The sequence below is a fragment of the Pagrus major genome, chromosome 21, assembly GCF_040436345.1.
Source record: "Pagrus major chromosome 21, Pma_NU_1.0".
NCBI classification, from domain to species: domain Eukaryota; kingdom Metazoa; phylum Chordata; class Actinopteri; order Spariformes; family Sparidae; genus Pagrus; species Pagrus major.
The window spans coordinates 20,996,036-21,016,804 of record NC_133235.1 but is presented as its reverse complement, the minus strand read 5'-3'; the positions used below and the strand labels follow the sequence as shown (position 1 = coordinate 21,016,804).

At 38.3% G+C, this 20,769-nt stretch overlaps 1 protein-coding gene across 1 annotated transcript; it reads right to left on the bottom strand.

Moving 5' to 3' along the window:
• Positions 1–6,198: 6,198 nt before the first annotated feature.
• On the bottom strand, positions 6,199–20,455 carry klhl14 (kelch-like family member 14). Its single transcript, XM_073491919.1, has 8 exons — positions 19,578–20,455; positions 17,475–17,596; positions 12,558–12,647; positions 11,906–11,984; positions 11,278–11,468; positions 8,390–8,548; positions 7,328–7,485; positions 6,199–6,339 (listed from the first exon to the last, which is right to left on the bottom strand). The coding sequence occupies exons 1-8, from the start codon at positions 20,453–20,455 to the stop codon at positions 6,199–6,201; spliced, it is 1,818 nt and encodes a 605-aa protein (XP_073348020.1).
• Positions 20,456–20,769: the final 314 nt, after the last annotated feature.

Sequence of the window (20,769 nt, the reverse complement as noted above, 5' to 3'; positions counted from 1 at the left end):
CCTCACCTTCATATTACTGGGTCACTCTGTGGAAACATTTTTCTGTCAGCAGACTTTTTACACCTGAAAAACACTTGAATTTTTGTCATATTTTATAATAAATTTGATCATAATTTGTAGTATTTGTTCACGTTTTACAATAAAACAACAAGTTATTTGAGCAATTTGGCAATATTTGTTTTTTAATCAGTTATTTTACATTCCAAGCACCGCAGTTGTCCACACAGTCATGTATTATAGAAGGAAAGTGCAGTATTTTGATCATAATGTGTACACAACTATCAACTATATGAGAGAAATTATACAAAAAGATAAAATTCCAAAATATAATGAAAGTAATCGTCCTCTAGAGTGGAGTCACCGGTGTTATCATCTGACAAAAGTCTATTATTTTGAAATAAAAATCACACTGATGACATCACTTCACTTCCTTTGACCTATTTCCTGAAGAACCATGAAGAAATTACATGTTTAAGTCCAGTCTCTTTTCACTTACAACACATTTTCACATTTATATCCAGATCTTTTTATTTTCTTCTATTTGTTTTTATTTACTCTTGACCACTACATCTTGGTGTGGAGTACAAACACAAAACAAAACCATACTACAGAAGTAAACAACCAGAATAGATTTTCAGCACAAGCCAATGCAATACTATACTAGAAGAATGGCTGTTATATTATATATTATGATATTAGATTATTATTACTAATGCATTAAAGGGGCACTGTGAATATTTGGAGAAGAAATTCAAACTCAGAATTTTAATATTTACAATATTAATGAGGTAATTACAGAAGCCCTAAAGGGCCATGCATTCATACATTTTATTTCCTCCGTTTTTCCGTGATAACGAGTTAATTTCATTTGTTTTCTCGAGATCTCGAGTTATTATCTCGAAATAACAACTGCCGTTTTCCCGAGATAATGGGATAATTTTCTCGAGATAACGAAACTTTGTTTTCCCGAGATAACGATATAATTAATTCGAGATCTTGAGCTGTTGTAACATTCAGTGAAGGTTTTTTCTCTTCTGAATAAAATTTCTTCCCCAAAATTACATAATGCACCTTTAATATGTAAATTGTACTGTACATATTGTTTTGTTGTGTAATCTGTAAAGTAACTATAGTTGTCAAATAAGTGTAGCAGAGTTGAAAGTACAATATTTGCCTCTGAAATACATACTAGTCGAGTGCAAGTATACATATGTACTCAAGTAAAGTAAAAAAAGAGCACATAATTAAACTTATTGCCAGACAATAGTTTTTTAGCATTATCACACGTGACACAGAGGACTGTAACATGACAGACAGTAGTTGTGTTGAGTTTAAAAGCGGCTTGTTGACTTCCAGAGAAAAGAACGTCTCCTTGTAAACTCAAGTAACTGTTTTTTCATCAATATGTAATTGAAAACAATATTATTGTTATTATGTTGAATTGAATGCTTGTGTTTAGACAAACTGCACTTTTCGGTCACCGTGAAAACTCTAAACTGGGTTGAGTAGTTTGTAATTAATCGGTTTAAAGCGTAACAACTGAACTCTGTTACACCAATAATGAGTTTCATCCAGGATGCTTCATACCCACAAAATGAACTGTTACCACAATAAAAAGTAAGTTCAACAACCAGGCCTTAACACCTGTGCAGTACTTCTTTCTCTATGGGAATTAAAACATGGAAATTGAAAGATTACTTACTTGAATAAATAAGGAAATTAGCAAAGATGTCATATTTTTTATCATTAAGTCAGTTGTCAAGAGTATCGCCCCAAAAGTGGCTTATATGCATGTTGTATTTAATGTTATTTATTGTTTTCTTTGTGATAGAAACCTCTTCTTGCATTGTTCATTTTGAAGCTTAAAGGTTAAAAGATGAGCTGAGGAGTCTCACAGCCTGAGGAATGAAGCCGCGCTGTAGTCTGGTGGTATGGCAGCGGAAACTTTATTGTCACGTTGCTCAGTTGAGTGACCAAACTCTATTCACTGAGCAAGTTCATAGGAGGCGGTTAAGACATTTTTTAAAAGCTCAGCATTTTGGGTAAAAGGCATGATTAAAAAGAACAGATGTGAGGATGCTTCGTTCTCACAGAGGTATCATCAAGAGTTTGACTATAGTGCATCTCTAAATCTCTAAATGATGTCTCAGAGAACTTTTGTGCACGTCAGAAGAAAAAGTGGACTCACAAAGACCAATCTGAGATTACAAATACAGATAAATACTAAAAATAAGATGCAGGGGTAGGTGGGGTACAGCAGGATTAAAGCACAGTTTCATCCTGTAGGTTTTTTTTAACGTAGTCGCTCTCGTTAGCAAACATGAAAAAAAGACTGAATATGAAAAGGAAAGCCTGCAGCTACTATATGTTGATTCGACATGTTTACAGGAATAGATCAAACATAAAGGTTTCAGGATAATGTTCATTTATAAAACTTAATCCATGTTCTCGGGAAAAACAGATAACACTGAAACTGCCATGAATGAATTAGATAAATTGTTGCTATTTTGTGTGTCTTCTAAAATCTTTATATATTTCTGCTTATGAAATATACGAAGATAAGCATTTCATCACCTCCAGGCCACAAAAAGTGAGTCCCGTGTCTGCACTGTTATGAAACCAAAGCCAAGGACAGAGAATACTTTGTCTGTGATTAAAGCAGAGCCATGATGGTCCATGTACTTAATTAAAAGGTTGACTCTGTTCATTTTAACCACTCCTGCTATTCCCTAAGCTGGGGATGAGGTGTGTGAGCAGAGCAGAAACCATCTGCCTCCACCAGCACTGAAGGGTAAATGGTGTGTTTGTAGCGATCAAGTCTTCTGTAGTTCGACTGACCAGAGGGAAGCATTCAAACCCCTCCGCAGTGGTTGTTGTCTGACATGTCTCTGAGGATTTTACCGACACGAAGAACACTGAGTATTTTCTGCTGTCCCGCTGCCATATTGTGTGAATTAGATATGGATTTATGTAATCTAGCAGAATCATCTCAGTGAGGAAATAATTGCCGTCTTATCCTCCAGGCACGTGGCCAAGTGGATGCATGAAGTGGAGGCGTCAAGCAGAGAAACTGCTGCCATTGAGAAGGGGGGGGGAAAAAGAAGCTGGAAATAAACCACCAGGTGTATGGTGTGCGTGGGGACGAGCATGCTGCTTGGCGCTTGAGACAGTTGGTAGTAAATGGTTGGCAGATCAAATCTGGTCTGGCGTGAGAGGCTGGCCTGAGGGTAAACATCAGGTTCGCTTCGTACGCTTGCTGGTTCACATTTTACAGAATCCTGCCTTTTTGTAATGCTGTTATTTTCTAACCGTGAGGTGTTTCAAGGTCAGATTTATTAATAATCGTAGCTTCTATGGGCTCAGAGAACTCTTTATTGGTTTTATCTACGACAGTCAATCTAGGAGAGGTTCGAGGTGAACTGCAAGTTGAATTAATCTCTCTTTAACTCATATTGACAAGTCAAGTCAAGTGTAGGAAGCGGAGGGTTCAGATAAGTATCGAAGTCTGGCTCTAGTCTGACACGACTACAAGACGAGTGAGCAGAAAAGGGAAACTGTTCCTCCTAAAACATTTTTAATGTCCTTATGAGCTGCGAACACTTGGCTCGTATTGTGTGTCTGAGCTTCATTCTATCAAAGTGTGAAGTTGTGTTTCTGATCATTTAGATGAGTTATTACACAGATCTGTCTCTCAAACTTTTCGTTCATAACTCCAAATTAAAGCCATTCCTACTTGATTGGGTGAACACTTGAACCAAAGAATGATTTGACTTTTGATTAGATTTCAGTCACAAAACGATTCCAAGAAAACACAAAAAAAGACTGAGAATGATCTGTGAATGTAGAAAGACATTTTCCTGTGTCCATCTCAAAGTCGGTTTTAGCACAGTATGAGCTACAAGAGACAGGTAGGCATGGGAAGATATGAACATTTCTTATCATTATCCTTGCCAATATATATGTATTTCAAGATATCATCCCAGTAATCATCAAAATATCAAATGGCAATAACACATACTGGAATCATGTCATCTTACCACCCCCTTTGTGGCAATTCAAAATAAATCAGGAAATTGGAGGTCATCAGGAGTGTTCTTGTCACGATTCATAATAAAAAGCTTTTATTGTCCCATCTCTTGAGACAGCTTTGGCTTCATGTGAGTTAAAATATGTTGAATCATCTTACATCTAATCACTCACATTAAAAACCAAGAAAATTAGCTCATGTCCTGTCTAGAATTGAGGGGTTCACACTTTGTGTTCAGAAGTGAAGGAGATATAAGAGCTCAGGTGAAAAAAAGTCTTTTGAACTGTCTTCAACAGATGCTATTTTAGGCAGTGTAATGGGAGACTGTATGAGGTTATAGTAATGTTTACGGTGGACATACAAATTGTATATTATGATAACATTTCTTGGTGCTAGTTATTTTTAGGACATTTTTTTTTTAAACAAACTAGAAAATGAGATGCATTTCCTGCTGAAACTGCAGTGTGAAAGCTGAAATGCCCATTGCTAGAAATGCAGGAATTGCATCACACTGCCTCACCAAGAGCCAGGACTCAAACCAGTGATTTTGCAGTTGAGAGCCTGGAGATGAGCTCTGTGGTTTAACCTCTTGGCCACTGAACTGGACAGCAGAGTCAGCGTCACACTAATTATCCTTTTAAAAAGCGGTGAGGACATGTACCCAGTATAAACCACACCCGTGTCTTGAATGTCAAAGAACTGAGAAAGGTGTTTTAATCATCAAGAGTCAATTTATTTTCATATTCTAAAATGCAAAGGACATAACAGGATTTGAGAATAAATCCAAGGTCGAGTGCACAAAAATGTTTCACTGCAAGCGATTATGTACAAGAATGAAATCAACAAATCTTTACAGAATTCAACAGGTACTGCATCGATATTTAGAGTCAACTTTTTGAACCTAATAACGTAGACTAGACTGGACTTAGATTCATTTGCACTGAAGATATTTTTTTTTAAACACAGCACATTAATCAATTTACATGTCAGTGAATTAAAAGTGCTGTATTAAAAGTCCACTATTAGTGCATTCAGGGCCACTGTATGCTCGTTTGTTTTCCATACATTAAAGATTAAAATCGAGGTAATGCTACGCGGCCTCATAAACAGGCCTGTTGGCATTAACTTGTGAAGGAGGACAAACCAAACGTACGTCCTCTCATCTGTTAACATGCCACCAATAAATACATCGGCTAGCAATTACAATTTGATTGTACCATCATTGTATAATTAATGTGAACGTTAGTGCGTCAGAATAAACAGCAAACCTTGATTTGTTTTGCTTGCATCATGGAGAACAGTGGCCACAAACATGTGGCAAGCAGGTAACCCGTGAGGAAAACTCTCTGTTCATCAAGTTATACAGAAACACGACTTCAGTCTGGATGGAAATTATTATTAAGATAATCAGTTAAAAATTAGGGCTGGGTGATATGAACACATCCTCAAAGATCAGTGTGCAACTGTGTCTTTTCTTTTTACAGTGTTTGGACCGCTGTTTGCAGGTTCTAGTTACAATGTGAGTTAAATAATGACAACTGCAGTGAAGAAATGTTTCTGAAACGACACAAAGATATGTTCATTTTTAGAGAAAGACAACAAAACAGCTGCTTTATGATCCATCCGGGTGATGCTGTGGGATAAGTGCACAATCCACCCAGAGAGAAACAATTATAATATGAGCCATGAAGAATATTTATACACTTTGATCATCACCCAGCCCTAGTTTAACTTGAGTTTGGGACTGATCACCTTTTCAGTTCATGAAACAACACTGCATTTTGCTGGAATTATGCCTCTACTGAATACAAGATACAATGGATTTGAAAGCTATAATTCAGTTCAACACTATGCGTGCTATAGAAGAGAAGCCAAAAACACTTACTATCAGTTTAAATTAAATCAAACATGAAACCGACCATTTCTCAGAACACAGATGAGTTTAAATACATGAGTTACACAATTCCTCTTCTTCTTCTTTTTTTTTTTTTGTCAAACCTTCAGCAGGGAATAACGAAAGTGCTCTGGTCAAACCTGTAAAAAAATAATTTATACACACCCCCGTCGTCCGACCGGAGGGTTTGTCACAAAATTGTGGACAACTGTTTTGCTTATTGATCGTCCTCCCCCCATTCACTCTGCTGCTCCTCGCGCTCATTTGCCAGTAGTTGTCATTTGTTAAAGGGAAGGCAGACAGGCAGTATGACGTTGGAACAGGCTGGGCCCGCTAAAGGCTCTGCCACCTCTCCCTCCAACTCTGTCCATGTTCCCTTCTCTGGGCTGTAGCAGATGGTAGAAGACTTATAGGCCCCCTGAGGGAAAAAGGAAACCAAGTTATTCTCTTCAGTCATCTTAGGAAAACACGGTTTTATATAAATGCATGTAGTCAAAAACAACGGGGACAACTTCAAAGATTAAATCTGGTGATTTTCTATATTATTTTGTCAAGAAATTCCATAAAAAGACAAAAACAGACAATAAACCCACTAATTAACACTGCCCGAGTATCCGAGGATGGATACAGCTTATTGCTCTGTGAAACAGAACTGCTCTGTTCTCAAAAAACACATCAAAGAGCCACAAGGTGGCAAGTTTGGTGATGATGATCCTCTATTACCATCAACAAACTCTTTTTTTTTGCTATTGTCCCATATACATCCAGTGATGGAATGTAACTAAGTAGATTTACTCATGTACAATTTGAGATACTAGTACTTTATTTGTGTATTTCCATTTTCTGCTCTTTAGTTACTAGTTTAGTTACAAAAAAAGCACTGATTCTGATAATCAGAAAAATGCTGAATATTGGATCCATAATCAGTTGACCATAAACATAAACATACGTGTAAATATATGTGTTATTTTAGTTTTACTTGTACTTCTGATACTTGAGTACTTGAGTAATTACCTTTATATTAGCCATATGTGAGCATATTGTAACACTACGGGAAAAATGAGACCTTCCCCGTCTCTCTTGGTTGTCTATACAAGTTTTCCAACACTACATATACAATCGTGTTATAGGTGTAGATGTATATGAATCTGCAGCTGAAAATAGTCCCAGACAAATCCACTATTTATTCCTGTTTGAGTAACATTTGCTAAAAACTACACTGCCCAGATATTTAAATATGTTATGTAGCCTTTTTAAGAATGGAAAGTATTCCCGACCCATCGAGGCAAATCAGACAGAATTAAGACAAGAGCACTGTTGGTCTTTTCATGGGATTTGTTCATAGTAATAAAAATACAGAGCTTTGCCATGTCAAACATAATCTAATCTGATGTGTAAGAATATACCATGCTCCAGCTGTAGCCTCCCACAAGAAAGATGCTGTCATCCAGAATAGCACAGCCCGGGCCGCTGCGACCCTCAAGGATGGGCGTCTGCAGGATGTTCCACTGGTCAGCTTTCGGGTCGTAACACTCCACCAACATGACGTCTAGATGGGAGAAACCTTTGTGAGAGAGGAAGGGAAAAAAAATCTCAAATAATGGAAGCATTTCAGTGTCAGTTAGTATTGCCTGTAACTGTAGGTTCAGGTGAACAGAAATAAGCTGCTTGTTTGACTTTGAAAGTCCCTCAATTGCTCAGCCAGTATATACTGATAGTGACATAACAGCCACTATACTGTATATTCAGGTAAATACAGGAGAGAAATAACAGATGAAACATTGACATCGTTTGTTTTCTTCACTCATTCCTCTCAGGGCCTCTGAAGCCGTGTGGATTATATTTACAAGCGTCTGCTTTTCCAGAAAGTACCTGAATATTGCCACATTCTGAAGCCAAGGTCTTTTATTAATATCACACATTTCACTACAAATAAACTGAATGTGTTTTACACTGAAATGGACGTGCAAACACACACAGCCACATAGTAAAGACAGTAAAGAAGCCACAAAAACAAACCACAGACAAAGACATAGACAGATACGCACAGACACACACATGCAGTAATGAATCATAAAAAACAGTTTGTTTTTGAATGTGGATACAGTTGTGACAGATCTCAGAGCACTTATGGAAAGTTTTCACAAGCTGAACTTGAAACAGTGGCAGCGAAAAGCCAATTAAATAAGTAATGAAAGACAGTATCTCTGCTTTTATTATTCCCATTAAAATGATTAAATACAAACTGCATGAAACATAACAGCAATTCAGTTGTTTGTCCTGTTTTTTAATTTGTACCTTGAATGATAAACTGTGAAAGAGAAGATTGCTTATAGGTCGGAGAGCGTAAAAAAGTTCATCGTCGTGCTCACAATGGCAGCATCTCTTTCACACAATGTTGAAAAAATATAAACTATACAACCTTGACCTGTTTTTCTGTTCGTTTACTGAAACGCTCGGGTACTTACCTTTCAAATGGTTTCCACCAATAGCATATAGGCGGTCGTTCATTCCAGCCAGGGCATGAATGGCACGCTTTGTGTTCATATCCTGTTTCCGAGCCCACACATCCATTATAGGGTCATAACAGTAGAGCCAGGACACGTACTCTCCATTGTGAACTCCTCCTGCAACAGGTAGACACACAACTGTGCCTTTAATGCTATGACTCACTGGCTACTCTTGTAACACAGTCCGTAGGGCGAACACGCGTATAAGCTGATCAATGATAGTCCTCAATAAAAAATGTATTGATCTACTGCTGAACCTAACAATAACCAGGGTTCTCGTGTTAAACCATATCCTAAAATGATCTTAAACATATAAATTAGTACTTTCTAGCCACATGTGCTCACAGAGAAACTTATTGGCTCTTTTTTTTTTTTGCTGCTATCTTCACTGACTAGATGTTTTGTTTTTGTCTGATGGTTAGCGGTGTGTCAGCGTTAATGGTGCTTTCTCCAACCAGCTCTATTCAAACGCAGGTTCCACTCAAGGTTGGTGCCTTTATTCCTTCTTTCAGTTTCATATTCTAATGGCTGCTGTGCTGCATAATATGGTACAATGGCCACGTCACAGTTCACTGATGATTCAGGGATAGTCAGCTTTTGGAAGAGGAGGATTTTGTCTTACTTTATGGCTTACTGCGTCAGTGTGATGAGTCTTTGACTGATTTAAATGTCACTAAAACAAGAGGCAGCATTATAGATTTCAGACAGTATTAGTATTGTATAGATTTTATGTCGAAATCAAACCAGATATTTCATCATGTCTTCAGGAAGAAAGATGCCTTTCTGTTTTTGTTTTTCTGTCCATCATTTTGAGAGGAGAGTTTGAAATTTGGAACAAGTTTTTTGCTGTTGGGCACCTGGAGACAGGCTGAAAAGATGTAGCGCTCACTTGCTCCTGATTAAAGGGAAACTGATTTCACACATCAAAGCCTGTTTACAGGTTTTAAGGAGCGCTACTGCATATGTGAAATAAAGTTGTAAAGGTTCAGGTGGCTAATGTAGGAATTAATGTAGGAGTTTGACAAGGAAGGTGTGAATAAAAGATATCTGTAGTTATGTATTGATTTGGATCCTTAAATTAAATCTGTCCATTGTGAGTCAGTCTGTTAGAAGAGTATGATGCTAAATCAGTGCTCTTTAAACACAATATTATCGTATTACTGTTGACAGTCCCACCCCCTGCAGGTCACTATCACTGCACTGGTCAGCTCCTTCAGCGACAGGTTGATACATCCCAAGTGTGTGACGGAGAGGTATCGCAGGTCCTTCCTTCCTGCTGCTGTCAGACTATACAACCAGCACTGCTCCCAGTAGACCTCACATGTGCACTGTGCAATACTAAACTCTACACATATCCACACACTTTCTGGTTTGCACTAATTGGACAATTTTTTAATACCCATATTTATTATTTAATGTTTGTAAATAAAATACAAAACTGCTTATACTTACACTGTTCATATTATAAATACTATGTCATATTGTAAATACCAAGTTCATATTGTAAATACTATGTATATACGAGTTAATTCTATTTCTTATCTCTATTATATTGTTTATTTTTTACTTTTTATTATTGTTTAAGTGTGATACTGTCCTTTGGCTGCTGTGACTAAGGAATTTCCCCATTTGCGGGACAAATAAAGGATTTCTGATTCTGATTCTGATTCTGACACTTTCGCACTTTGTTTAAATGGAGCTTGTGAAATTTTGGCTGTGTTAAAGGTGTTATTGAGTACATTCAGCCACTAAATGTGGAAATCCACCCCCTGCTTCCATTGCATTCATGAACAACACCACTGCTGTATGAATCATCTGCCCTCTCGTGTGGTTGCCAGTTTGTTGAACTAGCTAACATTGCTAACGCTAGCTAGCTAATGTTAGGGCAGTACAGTCTGGTACAGTATGCTGGGTGTGTACTGTAAAACTCAGCCTGACAAAATTTTAAAATGATTAATTCACAATCATAATGTTTTTAAGGAAAATAGATTTTTATTCTGCACCTTTCTACAAACTCTGTAGATGCATTCTTTTTAAAAATTGATTTGACTACTTAATAATGTTTTCAATATGATCTTTAACACCTAAGATGTCACTTATGCTATGATTTTGTACCTTTATCTTTGTGGTTAATGGCCACTTTTACAGTTTTTCTCTTCATGTTTTATTATTCATTATGTTTAATGTGTTTAATGTGTTTTGGAAGTAAATGGAGGAATGCCACAAGACAAACATAATCTATTTCTAGTCCCGCATTTCTGCTTCAAAATTCTGAAAGTATTATCAGCAAAATTTAAAAGCAAGAGCTCATTATGGAGCAGAATGATTGTGTAAGCAGCACTTTAATGTCGCAAAGTGTCATGGTTTATATTTAATCTATAGAATATAATCTATAACAATACATTGTAATTTATAAACTGTTCACATGTTTCATATATGAAATCTTAATCTACAAAGTCATTAGTAACTGTAGCCGTCAAACAAAAGCAATTGTTTAAAAAGTTCAATATTTCCCTCTTTCCTGAGGTGGAATCGATGTTTAAAGTCGCAGAAAATGGAAACAATCTTTATTCTAAAAAGTAAAACTGCCTGAAGTTTGTACTAAGTTACATCTGTATGTATGTATTCATAATTGTTGTCTATAGTCATTGCTGTTCTAATATGACAACAACACATTATCCAGCTTGATAATAAAAATGTCTAATATTCTTAATATTAGCCAAATACTTATCACATAGTAATGTTTTAGAGGATGTATTTATCTTTTTCATATGCTGAACAATGAACATCAGATGCCTTATGTATGTTTTAATTAGCAGATTGACAGTGACAGCTTCTCTCCTGACCTGATATGTAGATCTTGCCGTTGTGCACTGATCCTGCATGGGCGGCCAGAGGCTGCGGCAGAGACGACACGTAGTTCCACTCGTTAGTCTCCAGGTTGTAGGACTCCACGCTGGAGAGGTAGCCGCTCTCGTTCCTACCACCAATCACGTACAGGTGCTTCTCCAGGCGGCAGGCAAAGAAACTGGCTCTCCTGAGGAAGGAAGTGTCAGCCAGACAACATCATTAAACCAGCAATGACAAGAGATATAATAGGATTTTCCAGTTTATGTGTAAGGTGGAAAAAAAAACACAGATCTGTTCAGGGCTAGTTACATGTTTATAAGTAGGTGCTTTAATGCCAGCATAATTACTTCTTAGATTTGGATAAGACTTTTTTTAGAAATATAATAACTTCATAAAAATAAACAGAATTGTAAAGATAGTAATATAGATATTTATACGGTGTTTTTATGCAAACTGATAAAAAATCTAAAGAAAAAAATACTAAATCTACTAAATCAATTTACCACAAAGTTGTTCTTTTGTTCATTAAGCATTAAAAAGTAGTTTCTCCAAAACCCAATGGAAAACCTTCACTCTCTTAGTGCATCATCAGATCTAAATGTACGTATACATGAACAGACTTACCTCTCCTGCATCGGAGGCAACTGTATCCAACTGTTGAATCTGGGATCGTAGCGGCTGACAAAATTAGTGCTGTGCTTTCCTGCAAAACAGATAAAATCAAGATCAATAACATTGGCTACTTAAATAACTTACAGTAGTTCAGTGAGTCTTAATGGTACAATACGACAGTGATCGGTTTTAATTGGCTAGCTCTTTGCCAAAGTCCTGGATTCATACAGTACTATCGAAGTTGTAAACAGTGTTGATTTTACTGTTGTATTGTTATAATAATTAGTGTAATTAGAACAACAGGACTGCATCAGATTTTTTGATCATTTACAGTCTTTGTTTCTTTCTAAGGTGCGGCGTTACCAACGTTTCACGAAAAGCACTCAACACTTTTAAACCACAAATATTTCAGTGTCAGTAACAGTTATTTTTCATTGCCAATTATTTACAAGTGTTGACTGGAGTGTTGTTTGTCCACTCAGAGCTGATCTGGCTCTGGGATGAGTGTTTGAGACTATCTGAAAGTGTTACATTAACTCTGATGGCTTTGAACTTGCATCAACTCTGGCGCCGAGGAGCGCTCTCTGAATTAATTAAAACGCTGACAAATTTGCTGCGTGAAGTCACTGGAAAGCGAGACGTTCAGTCTGTGGTGTTACTGTACCGTTGGGGTTCCACTGGTCCTCTCCGCCCAGCAGCAGCAGGAAGTTCTCCACCTCCACCACGCAGTGATGGGCGCTGTTGTAAGGCATTACTGGACGAGACACAAAAATCAAAGGCGTCAGTCACGAAAACATGAAAGCTTTTATATGGAATCTTATAAATGTACATAGTTAACATTATAAATACAAGGCTAATGTAAAGCCTAATAAACATGACCTTGTATTGTAGAATATCCCCAAATGGAGACAGCCCTGACCTTAACCCTAATTAGGGTTGTAACGGTATGAGATTTTCATGGAATGAAAACACAATTTCATGGTATAACAGTTATTATTATTATTATTATTATTGTTATTATTATTAGACATGTTTCACGAATAATACCGTGAAACATGTATACTGGTGCAACCCCAGTGCTCATATTGGGTCTAATAAACTTACTCTAAAGTACCCATGAACATTAAGTTTTAATTTTAAAAACACAATTAGTGGTAGTTTTAAACAATTAGGGTGCTGAAAACATTATCTAGGAATAAATAAAGCTACTGTTTATTGTGTGTGGATAACCTGTTTATTAATGGATAAAGCTTTATATTAGGTTCTTATGAGATTCTTAATAATCTTAAGACTATATAAGTGTTAATAATAACAAAATAAAACATGTTCATTGTTAGGTCATAAGCACTTATAAAAACTTGCTAAGAGTTTAAAGATTGCTTAAGAAAGTTAGTAATTTTTTAAACTTTAATAAAGTTTTTACAATTGTTAATTGCATTACAAACGCATATATTGAGTTTCACTATCTTGCCTATTATGTTATTGTTAAACCTTTACTAAGCTTTATTGTTGCTTTATTAAGATTAAACATAATGTATTAAGAATTCATTAGAAGGTCACTACGCAGCTTCCAAATCAAAAAGTGAGAACAATGCTTTGTTAAGGTTAATAAATCCTTTATAATGCACTTGTTAACTATTTCTTTAGAGATTATTTTTATTGTCTTTTTGCCTTTAGCACAATAGCAGAAGTGGAATTGTGCCCTGAGAACCAGAGGACTCACAAGTTTTGTGCCTCTAAATGTCTTATAATGTCTTATAATATTTCAATTATGTCATTATTAACACATATATTGTCTTGTTATTACAAGGACCGGAATATAGAGCGTTACCAATTTACATATTCAGTCGTGCAACACAGAACGTAAAATCTTGTACAGGATGTTTTTTTGTTTAACATAAACTTCTTTAACTCTGTTAACAAAAAAACCATCTGCACACTCAAAGCTTCACAAAAATGCTTATATTTTGCACCTTTAGCTCCTCAGCTAAGCACTTTTCTCTCTATTTTTTAAGAGCCTAACATCCTACAAAAATAAAAGCCCTCAGATATAATCCTAAAAGAGAAAATAGAAAAAACTACATTGAAGCTTTAAAAAAGTTAGTCACAATGAAATTATTTACATAACATCTATAAAATTGTTATCTTAACTTTTCAAAAAGCAGTATTTGTCCTGGCTGTGTTTCTCATTCGGGGACTATTTTTATTTTTGTCATGCTGCATGTCCTATTGTTTAACGAGAGTGCTCATGTTAATGTCAACATTGATTTAATTTGCGATGTACTCGCTACAGCAGGCCAACAGTCTTGTTACGGTGACACAGGAAAAGATCTATTCACAATTGTCAATGTGAGCCAATGTTATGGGATTGATTTCTTCTCTTCATTGCTTTGGTTTTGTAAACTTCCAGTCATCCATCTACAGGAAGTGATTTCTTGTGGGGAATCAAGCCGGTTGACTCTTAAGCTGGAACAAATGAAAGTATGAAGCAGAGTAAACGGACTGCTGTTTCTATCTATCTTTCTAACTGACTAACTGTCTGTCTGCTTGTCTATGTATCTTTATATTTGAAAAGGAATCAAAGTTTTTATTTTTAACTAACCTGCCTGTCTCACACTGCAACACTTTTCCTTTTCTCTTCCTCTAGCATTAAAATATCCCACAGCAGCCATTTATCTAGAAATACGTTGCGTATATTCAATAAATACGATCTTTAGTGTATCATGCTCCTCATTCTACGTTAGCACACGTTAGCATCAATGGCTACAGTCCCACAGCTGCAGGAGAGCCCTGCGTGGAGGATTTTCCCTTGTGTATGTTTTTGTGCTCCCCTCTTCTCCACTCCTCCATCTTCTTTTGCTGAAGTGACCCCATTGAGATGTAGAGAAATGGTCTTAGGTGACAGTCATAATGAACATGATCGTGTTCACTCAATAAATCTCAGGCCCGGTGCTTTTTGAGCACAAATCAGTGAAATGTTAAAGCCCACCTGTCTGTCTCCATCAGTCATTTCCACTGTCACCCCCCCAACGCCTGATGGATCACAGTTGCTGCAAAATTAGACAGCCTTGAATCTCATTTCTTTCCAATTGGCCTCTCCCTGCAATCTCACTCTGGCTGCCTGACATGTGCCGGTCCTCTATGGGAGGGGAGTCTCAGATAGGAACTAATACTACATACACTAAACACAGCTTTATCTCGAACGAGGGGATTAGGTTGCCTGCCTCCACTGCACCTCAAAGACGAGTGCCATATGACTGCCAAATTCCCTTACATGCTATTTACATTATCATTCAGTCAGCAGTATATAGGACACGGATGGGCGGCTTTTTATTTGATGTCTAGCGACTTGTACTCATACTAAAAATCATCTCGCACCCACGTGAAAAGAAGATTACCGCTTTACAGTATGTCACAGGCTACAGTGAGAGGAGCGCTGTAGGAGGATTTGGGACATTTGCCCTCCCCTCTACAGGTTTCTCAGATACAACTGAACTGTGGGATAAGTGGCAGGCTATAATAACTAAGATAATAGTCCGATGGAAATAATAACACATTAATTATTCTTTCTTCTTCAATGTGCAAGACTTTACTGAGAATATAAGCTAAAAAAGAGGGTGAAATTCATCCACCTATCTCCCTGAAATCTTCCACTAACCCCAGGGGTGAACAGCCACAGGAGGGCAGGATGAGCACGTCCTCTACGAGATGGACGCCATCACTCCAGTCTACAGTGAGCTCTAGGGCTCACTAGAGGGAGTCAGAAACCTCTGCATAGAGGCACAGTCGGGGTTGGTTGAATGACTCCACAGCTAATGCACCACTGCTGCTCGAGCTCTGACGTGCCTTTAACACCATTACAATTGCATCCCGCTGAGCAGAATTCCTTTGTTCTAAACCACGCTGCGTAGATGAGGTCCATTTCCAAGTGGGAGATTTTAATATCAAAGAAGGAGAGGGGAATGGTCCAGCATTGTGACTGAGCCTGTGTCTGCCTTTGTCTTGTGTGTGTCCACGCTGCTGTGGGTACACTAGATGGCAAACTTTACACTGGAATCAGCGAGCAGTAGATATATCAACGTGGAGGGATCAGATTCTTCCCAAATTGTGTTGATGAATGTCTTAATCAAAGGCTGTCCCTCTCAGGTTTCGCCTCATTGAAAAGTTATGATTGAATGTTAATAATCTTCTATTCCACATCCATTGTGTGGAGGCTACATCAGATGGTCACTGATGTGTTAAGGGGATGATTTTGCAGTTTTGTCCTTCCACTTGGCCACGGACCATTTGAGTGTTAACTTTTTAGTTTTGAGTGATGGAAATCCCTGTTGACCTTTTGCTTGTTGCAGTTTATACCCATGAGTGTGAGCTAAATGAGAAAATGACTACATAAACAGCAGTGAGTTTCAGGCAGCTGTGTATAAACGGCTCCTTTGGTAAAATGCACCCTGATAGATTTGTCCAAACAGGAGCTAAAATAACAAACGGCTGCCAAGAGATGTTCCAGCAGAGGGTGAGAAAGTGTCCAAAACTTTCTTTGAATTTAAGACACAACAAGAGAGGCGCCACACCAGATTCATGAAAAACTTGTGGCATCAAGTGCTAACATAAACTGCACAATGACAAAAAACAGACCCTATGGCTAATATGTACGAATGAAGAGATGTTGCTGAGATATGGTTCCAACCAAAACAAGAGGACAAAAACTCAATATATCCGGCAATGATGATTCAAAGCACAAATATGGTTTCCCATTAGCTCTCACTTGACCTTTGCAATATGGCAACGATGTAGTGGTGAGCCTTAAAAGGTCAAGGAAGACAGAGAGAAAACGGAGCCTAGGACACTTTAAAGAGGTGAGTGTTCAAATATTTTCTCTATAGACACAACATTTTTTTCAATAGAGTAGATTTTTATAAAAAAATATGGCAACTTGCTTTCAATATGACATCATGAAATCAATATTATAAACTGCATCCTAGTAAAAATTCCTACAGGTTATAGGATATGTCTTTTATTTTTGCTATTTAGTCAATTAAATCGTACGATGTTTTTGAATGTTTGCTTCAACATTACAGCTGCTGTGTTGCACTGACACCATCCATCTCTCTGTATTTAACTCATAGGTCAGCAGGCTAATTCCATGTTTTAGTACGAATGGGGTAATTCAATCTCATGTATCGATCAATGTGAGTGAATAATCAAGCTACATTTAAAAGCTGTTGAGGAATAGATGGCATTCATTATTGTTCCATCTCTGCCACAATAGATCATTAGATTCAAGTAAATCTCATCATGCATCCTGCCAGCATATTTCAGCAAAAAACAAGGGAAACCGGGCATGACGCTCCACAGTGCTGTGAAGTCACGCTCTGATTAAAAACTTATATTAAAAGTGATAGTGATACATTATTACCTAAAGGATTTAGGGAACTCCTTCCCCTCATTTTCTGTGGAAATTAACCTGTGTTAAAGTCATCCATAGGAACAACTTCCTCTCATCATAAAAGCCACGAACACAAGATGCCTCGGGTTAAAAAGGAAGAAAAAAAGAAGAGCAGCAGAGCCTTTTGCAACTCACTTGTGAGAATCTTCCATGTCTTTTTCTCGTCGTCATAGTACTGGACCAAATTGCTGGGGAGACGATCAGGTCCAGGAGGCAACCCACCCACCAGTAGCAGCATTCTCTTATTGGAACGGATTCTGTAATGTCAGACAGTGTGGGTGTGTGGACAAGTGTTAGGAAACAGAGAACAAAACAGGTATTAAGACTTGAAATAAAACACCCGAAGGCCAAAATAAACACAAACTGAACCTGGACACCTTCAGTTCCTTCATTTACATAGTTCCTTTGATAGCATTAACAGCACTTGCACGCCATATTTTTTATTTTTCACTCTGAAAATGCTAAATGTATGAATGAAATAATCACTGAATAAAATAAAGAACAAATGTATGGTTAAATGAATATCTGCTTATTGTCTGTGCACAAATACTGAACTTGAGACTACTAATAAAGCAATATGTGGCCACGTTTATCATGATTAACAAAACAATTGCTCAACAGAGTACTGATGTGTTATTGAATGGTTATTGTACTCTAAAGATATCTTTTCAATTAGCTGTGAAGCGAAGACGGTCGTGCAGGGTGCCATGCTGGAGGCTAAAAGCGCAATTGAGTACATAAACCTGCCTATACAGTGTCTCCATTTCATTGGCTGCGATGATTCATGTGACATCTCTGAGCCAGTCGTGAGATATTTCCTGCTGTTTGTATATGATATATAACCCAAAAGCTGCACACTTTACTGTACATTAATGACCATTATCTGGCGCCTAATGGATTTCATAACAAATCTACCAATTAATCACAATATGCAGTAAAAAAGATTAAGAGTAGCTGGCCTTTATATTCAGTCACATTCACCTTTTTTTCCCTTTTTCATATTTTCTTTTTTTATGCTTGGGTAAATCACCGTCGTCTCGGTACATTCTCTCGGCTACTGGCCCACTCTGAAGTGTTTTGGGGTTATTCATATGCAAATGAGCCCCTGGACATAGATAATGGTGATTAATTGAGAGAGGAGAGAAACAGTGGCATGTGAAACTAATTATGAGGATTCCTGATTCTTTGCTCATTTAGGTCCATATGTGGGGATAGATATGTTATTGGGATAATGTGGGAAACAGATACATGGAAAATTATTTCAGTTCAAGATTCTTTGTGCTAAATTTGATTTTCAAGTTTGGAGATCCTCAGTGCCAGGGCTCTAAATTGCACCTTGGAAAATATGAAATTAAATTTGAATATTGAAGCCATCACTACTCAAAATAATTTCAGCCTTGACTGTACAGCCAGCACTGTAAACAAAATCTGACAACAGCACCGTCAATCAATCAACTCACTGACAATGTCTGTCTATTTACCTGCTCCTCAAAGTGCTGATCAGGACAAACCGGAAGTCAGACGAGCAGTTTGGCCTATTTTTTTGTGAGTGAGACATGTGTGTCTAGCCTGAATATAGGGAGCATCGTCAGATTGCTCCTTAATTGATAAATGCTGCATTTTCTATATAATATACACCCAAATATATTAAATTGGCTCTGACTGTATTTTATTTTTGCTTACTGTGACCTCAATAGCTGGAGTATTCTTGTTACGTAATTACCATGTAATTCTAGTAACAATTCAATTACAGCATTTGAAATTGTAATCATGAGTTTCTACACATCAAACGCAAAACCTTTATCTAGTTTTCTGCACCTTGTCTACACTGATTACAGAGCAATTACACAGATGTGTGAGGAAATAAAGATTTGTTTTTTCTTCACTAACACATAAGGTAACCTTGTAATTGTGGATACAGTGTAACAGAGAGCAGATCAAGCCCCTGACAGCTGGCATTCTTGTACAGGAAAACCCCCTCAATCCTCATTTACTGGGCCTCAAACCTCACAGCTCTGACTGACCACCTACATGGTCCAGACTACACAGGCGGTGGGACCAGTACTTGAGCGAGTGGGCAATACTTGAGTCGGCAATTTGTTAAAATTTAACAAGGGGGAGGCATTTAATCACCTTCCATTCACTCTCAAACAGCTCAGAGCTGTGTGTGTGTGGGTGAACTCATGTCTGTGTGTTTCTCTTTTTGTGTCTGTGTACGTTTGTCTGTCTCATCCTCACCTGCTGGCCACGGTCTGCCTGCAGTGCTGCCTGAAGGGCATTAGGTGGTAGTTCATGGCATCCAGGAGTAGTTTCTGGCACACAGGGTCACTCCTCATGAAGTCAACAGACTGCACCCTCTCCACCAGCTCTGGAGCAGGTATAAGGGCGAAGCGCAGCCTCTTCATAAGGTCCGGCGCATAGTGCATGCGAGTCTCCCGGTCATGCTCCAGCCAGAGGACTGACATCTGGAACAGAGCCAGCTCTGACTCCACTGGAGGTGGCAGAGCATCTAGCATGGCACACATCTCCTCAAAGTTCAGCAGCAGCACATCCTCCACCAGGTACTTGTTGGCCAGCTTCTTGGTCTCATCCAGTCCATGGAGTGCGGCAATCTTGCAGATCTGCTTGTAGTTCTGCACAGAGATCTGGTCGTTGAGGAACTGCACGCTGAGCTTGGTAATCTGGGGGATGTTGAGGATCTTGCTGACTGACAGCACCTCTTCCACTGTGTCCAGGGAAAGAGTCACGTTGGCAGTATACAGGTACTCCAGCACTAATCGTAGTCCAATGGAGGAGCAGCCCTGGAGTACCAGGTTATTGATGGGCCTGGCGCTGGGGGTCACCAGCTTGTCATCAGGAGAGGATGAGGGGGTCCCACTGCTGCCCTGGTCCCCTTTGCTCCCCTCATTGTTGATGACATTATGAGAAGAGAAGAGAGATCTGAAATACTGGGAGCAGGATGCCAGCACAGCTTTGTGGCAGTGGAACTGCTGTCCCTGGGCAGTGAGAGTCACATCACAGAAAAGCTGTTTTCTCCATAACAGATTGAGCCCGTGCAGCAGGGTGTCACTGTGTGTTGGGTCAAAGGTGGATGTTCTATCACCCGATCTGGACATGACTTCCTGACTGTGAACGCCACCTAGGCAACAAATAAAGCATGCAAGCCATTTACCTCAGGTCATTTATTTGCACAACACACGGTAGCCTACAGATGCGATCAGTCAACTATTACAACACAAAACGATTTCTCGAGTAAGTTATTGAACAGATCTCGCGTCCATCCAGCGGGGAGCGACCATCATGCCATGCCTGCCGGCGACAATCTACCTCCAATACGGCTCCAGTCGCTTTCAACTTTGAGCTCTGGTCGTAAAGCAACAAACAAAAACGCAGTAGTTCCCACAGCGTGCCACTCTTATTCATTCTCAAC

What these genes read in the sequence shown, in the direction of transcription:
- klhl14 (XM_073491919.1), bottom strand. Translation starts at nt 20,455, where the DNA reads ATGTCCAGATCGGGTGATAGAACATCCACCTTTGACCCAACACACAGT. An exon ending in GACATGGAAGATTCTCACAA is followed by an intron (nt 12,648 to 17,474) that starts GTGAGTTGCAAA and finishes TGTCTCGTCCAG; the next exon opens with TAATGCCTTACAACAGCGCC. An exon ending in CGGCAAGATCTACATATCAG is followed by an intron (nt 8,549 to 11,277) that starts GTCAGGAGAGAA and finishes TACCTGTTGCAG; the next exon opens with GAGGAGTTCACAATGGAGAG.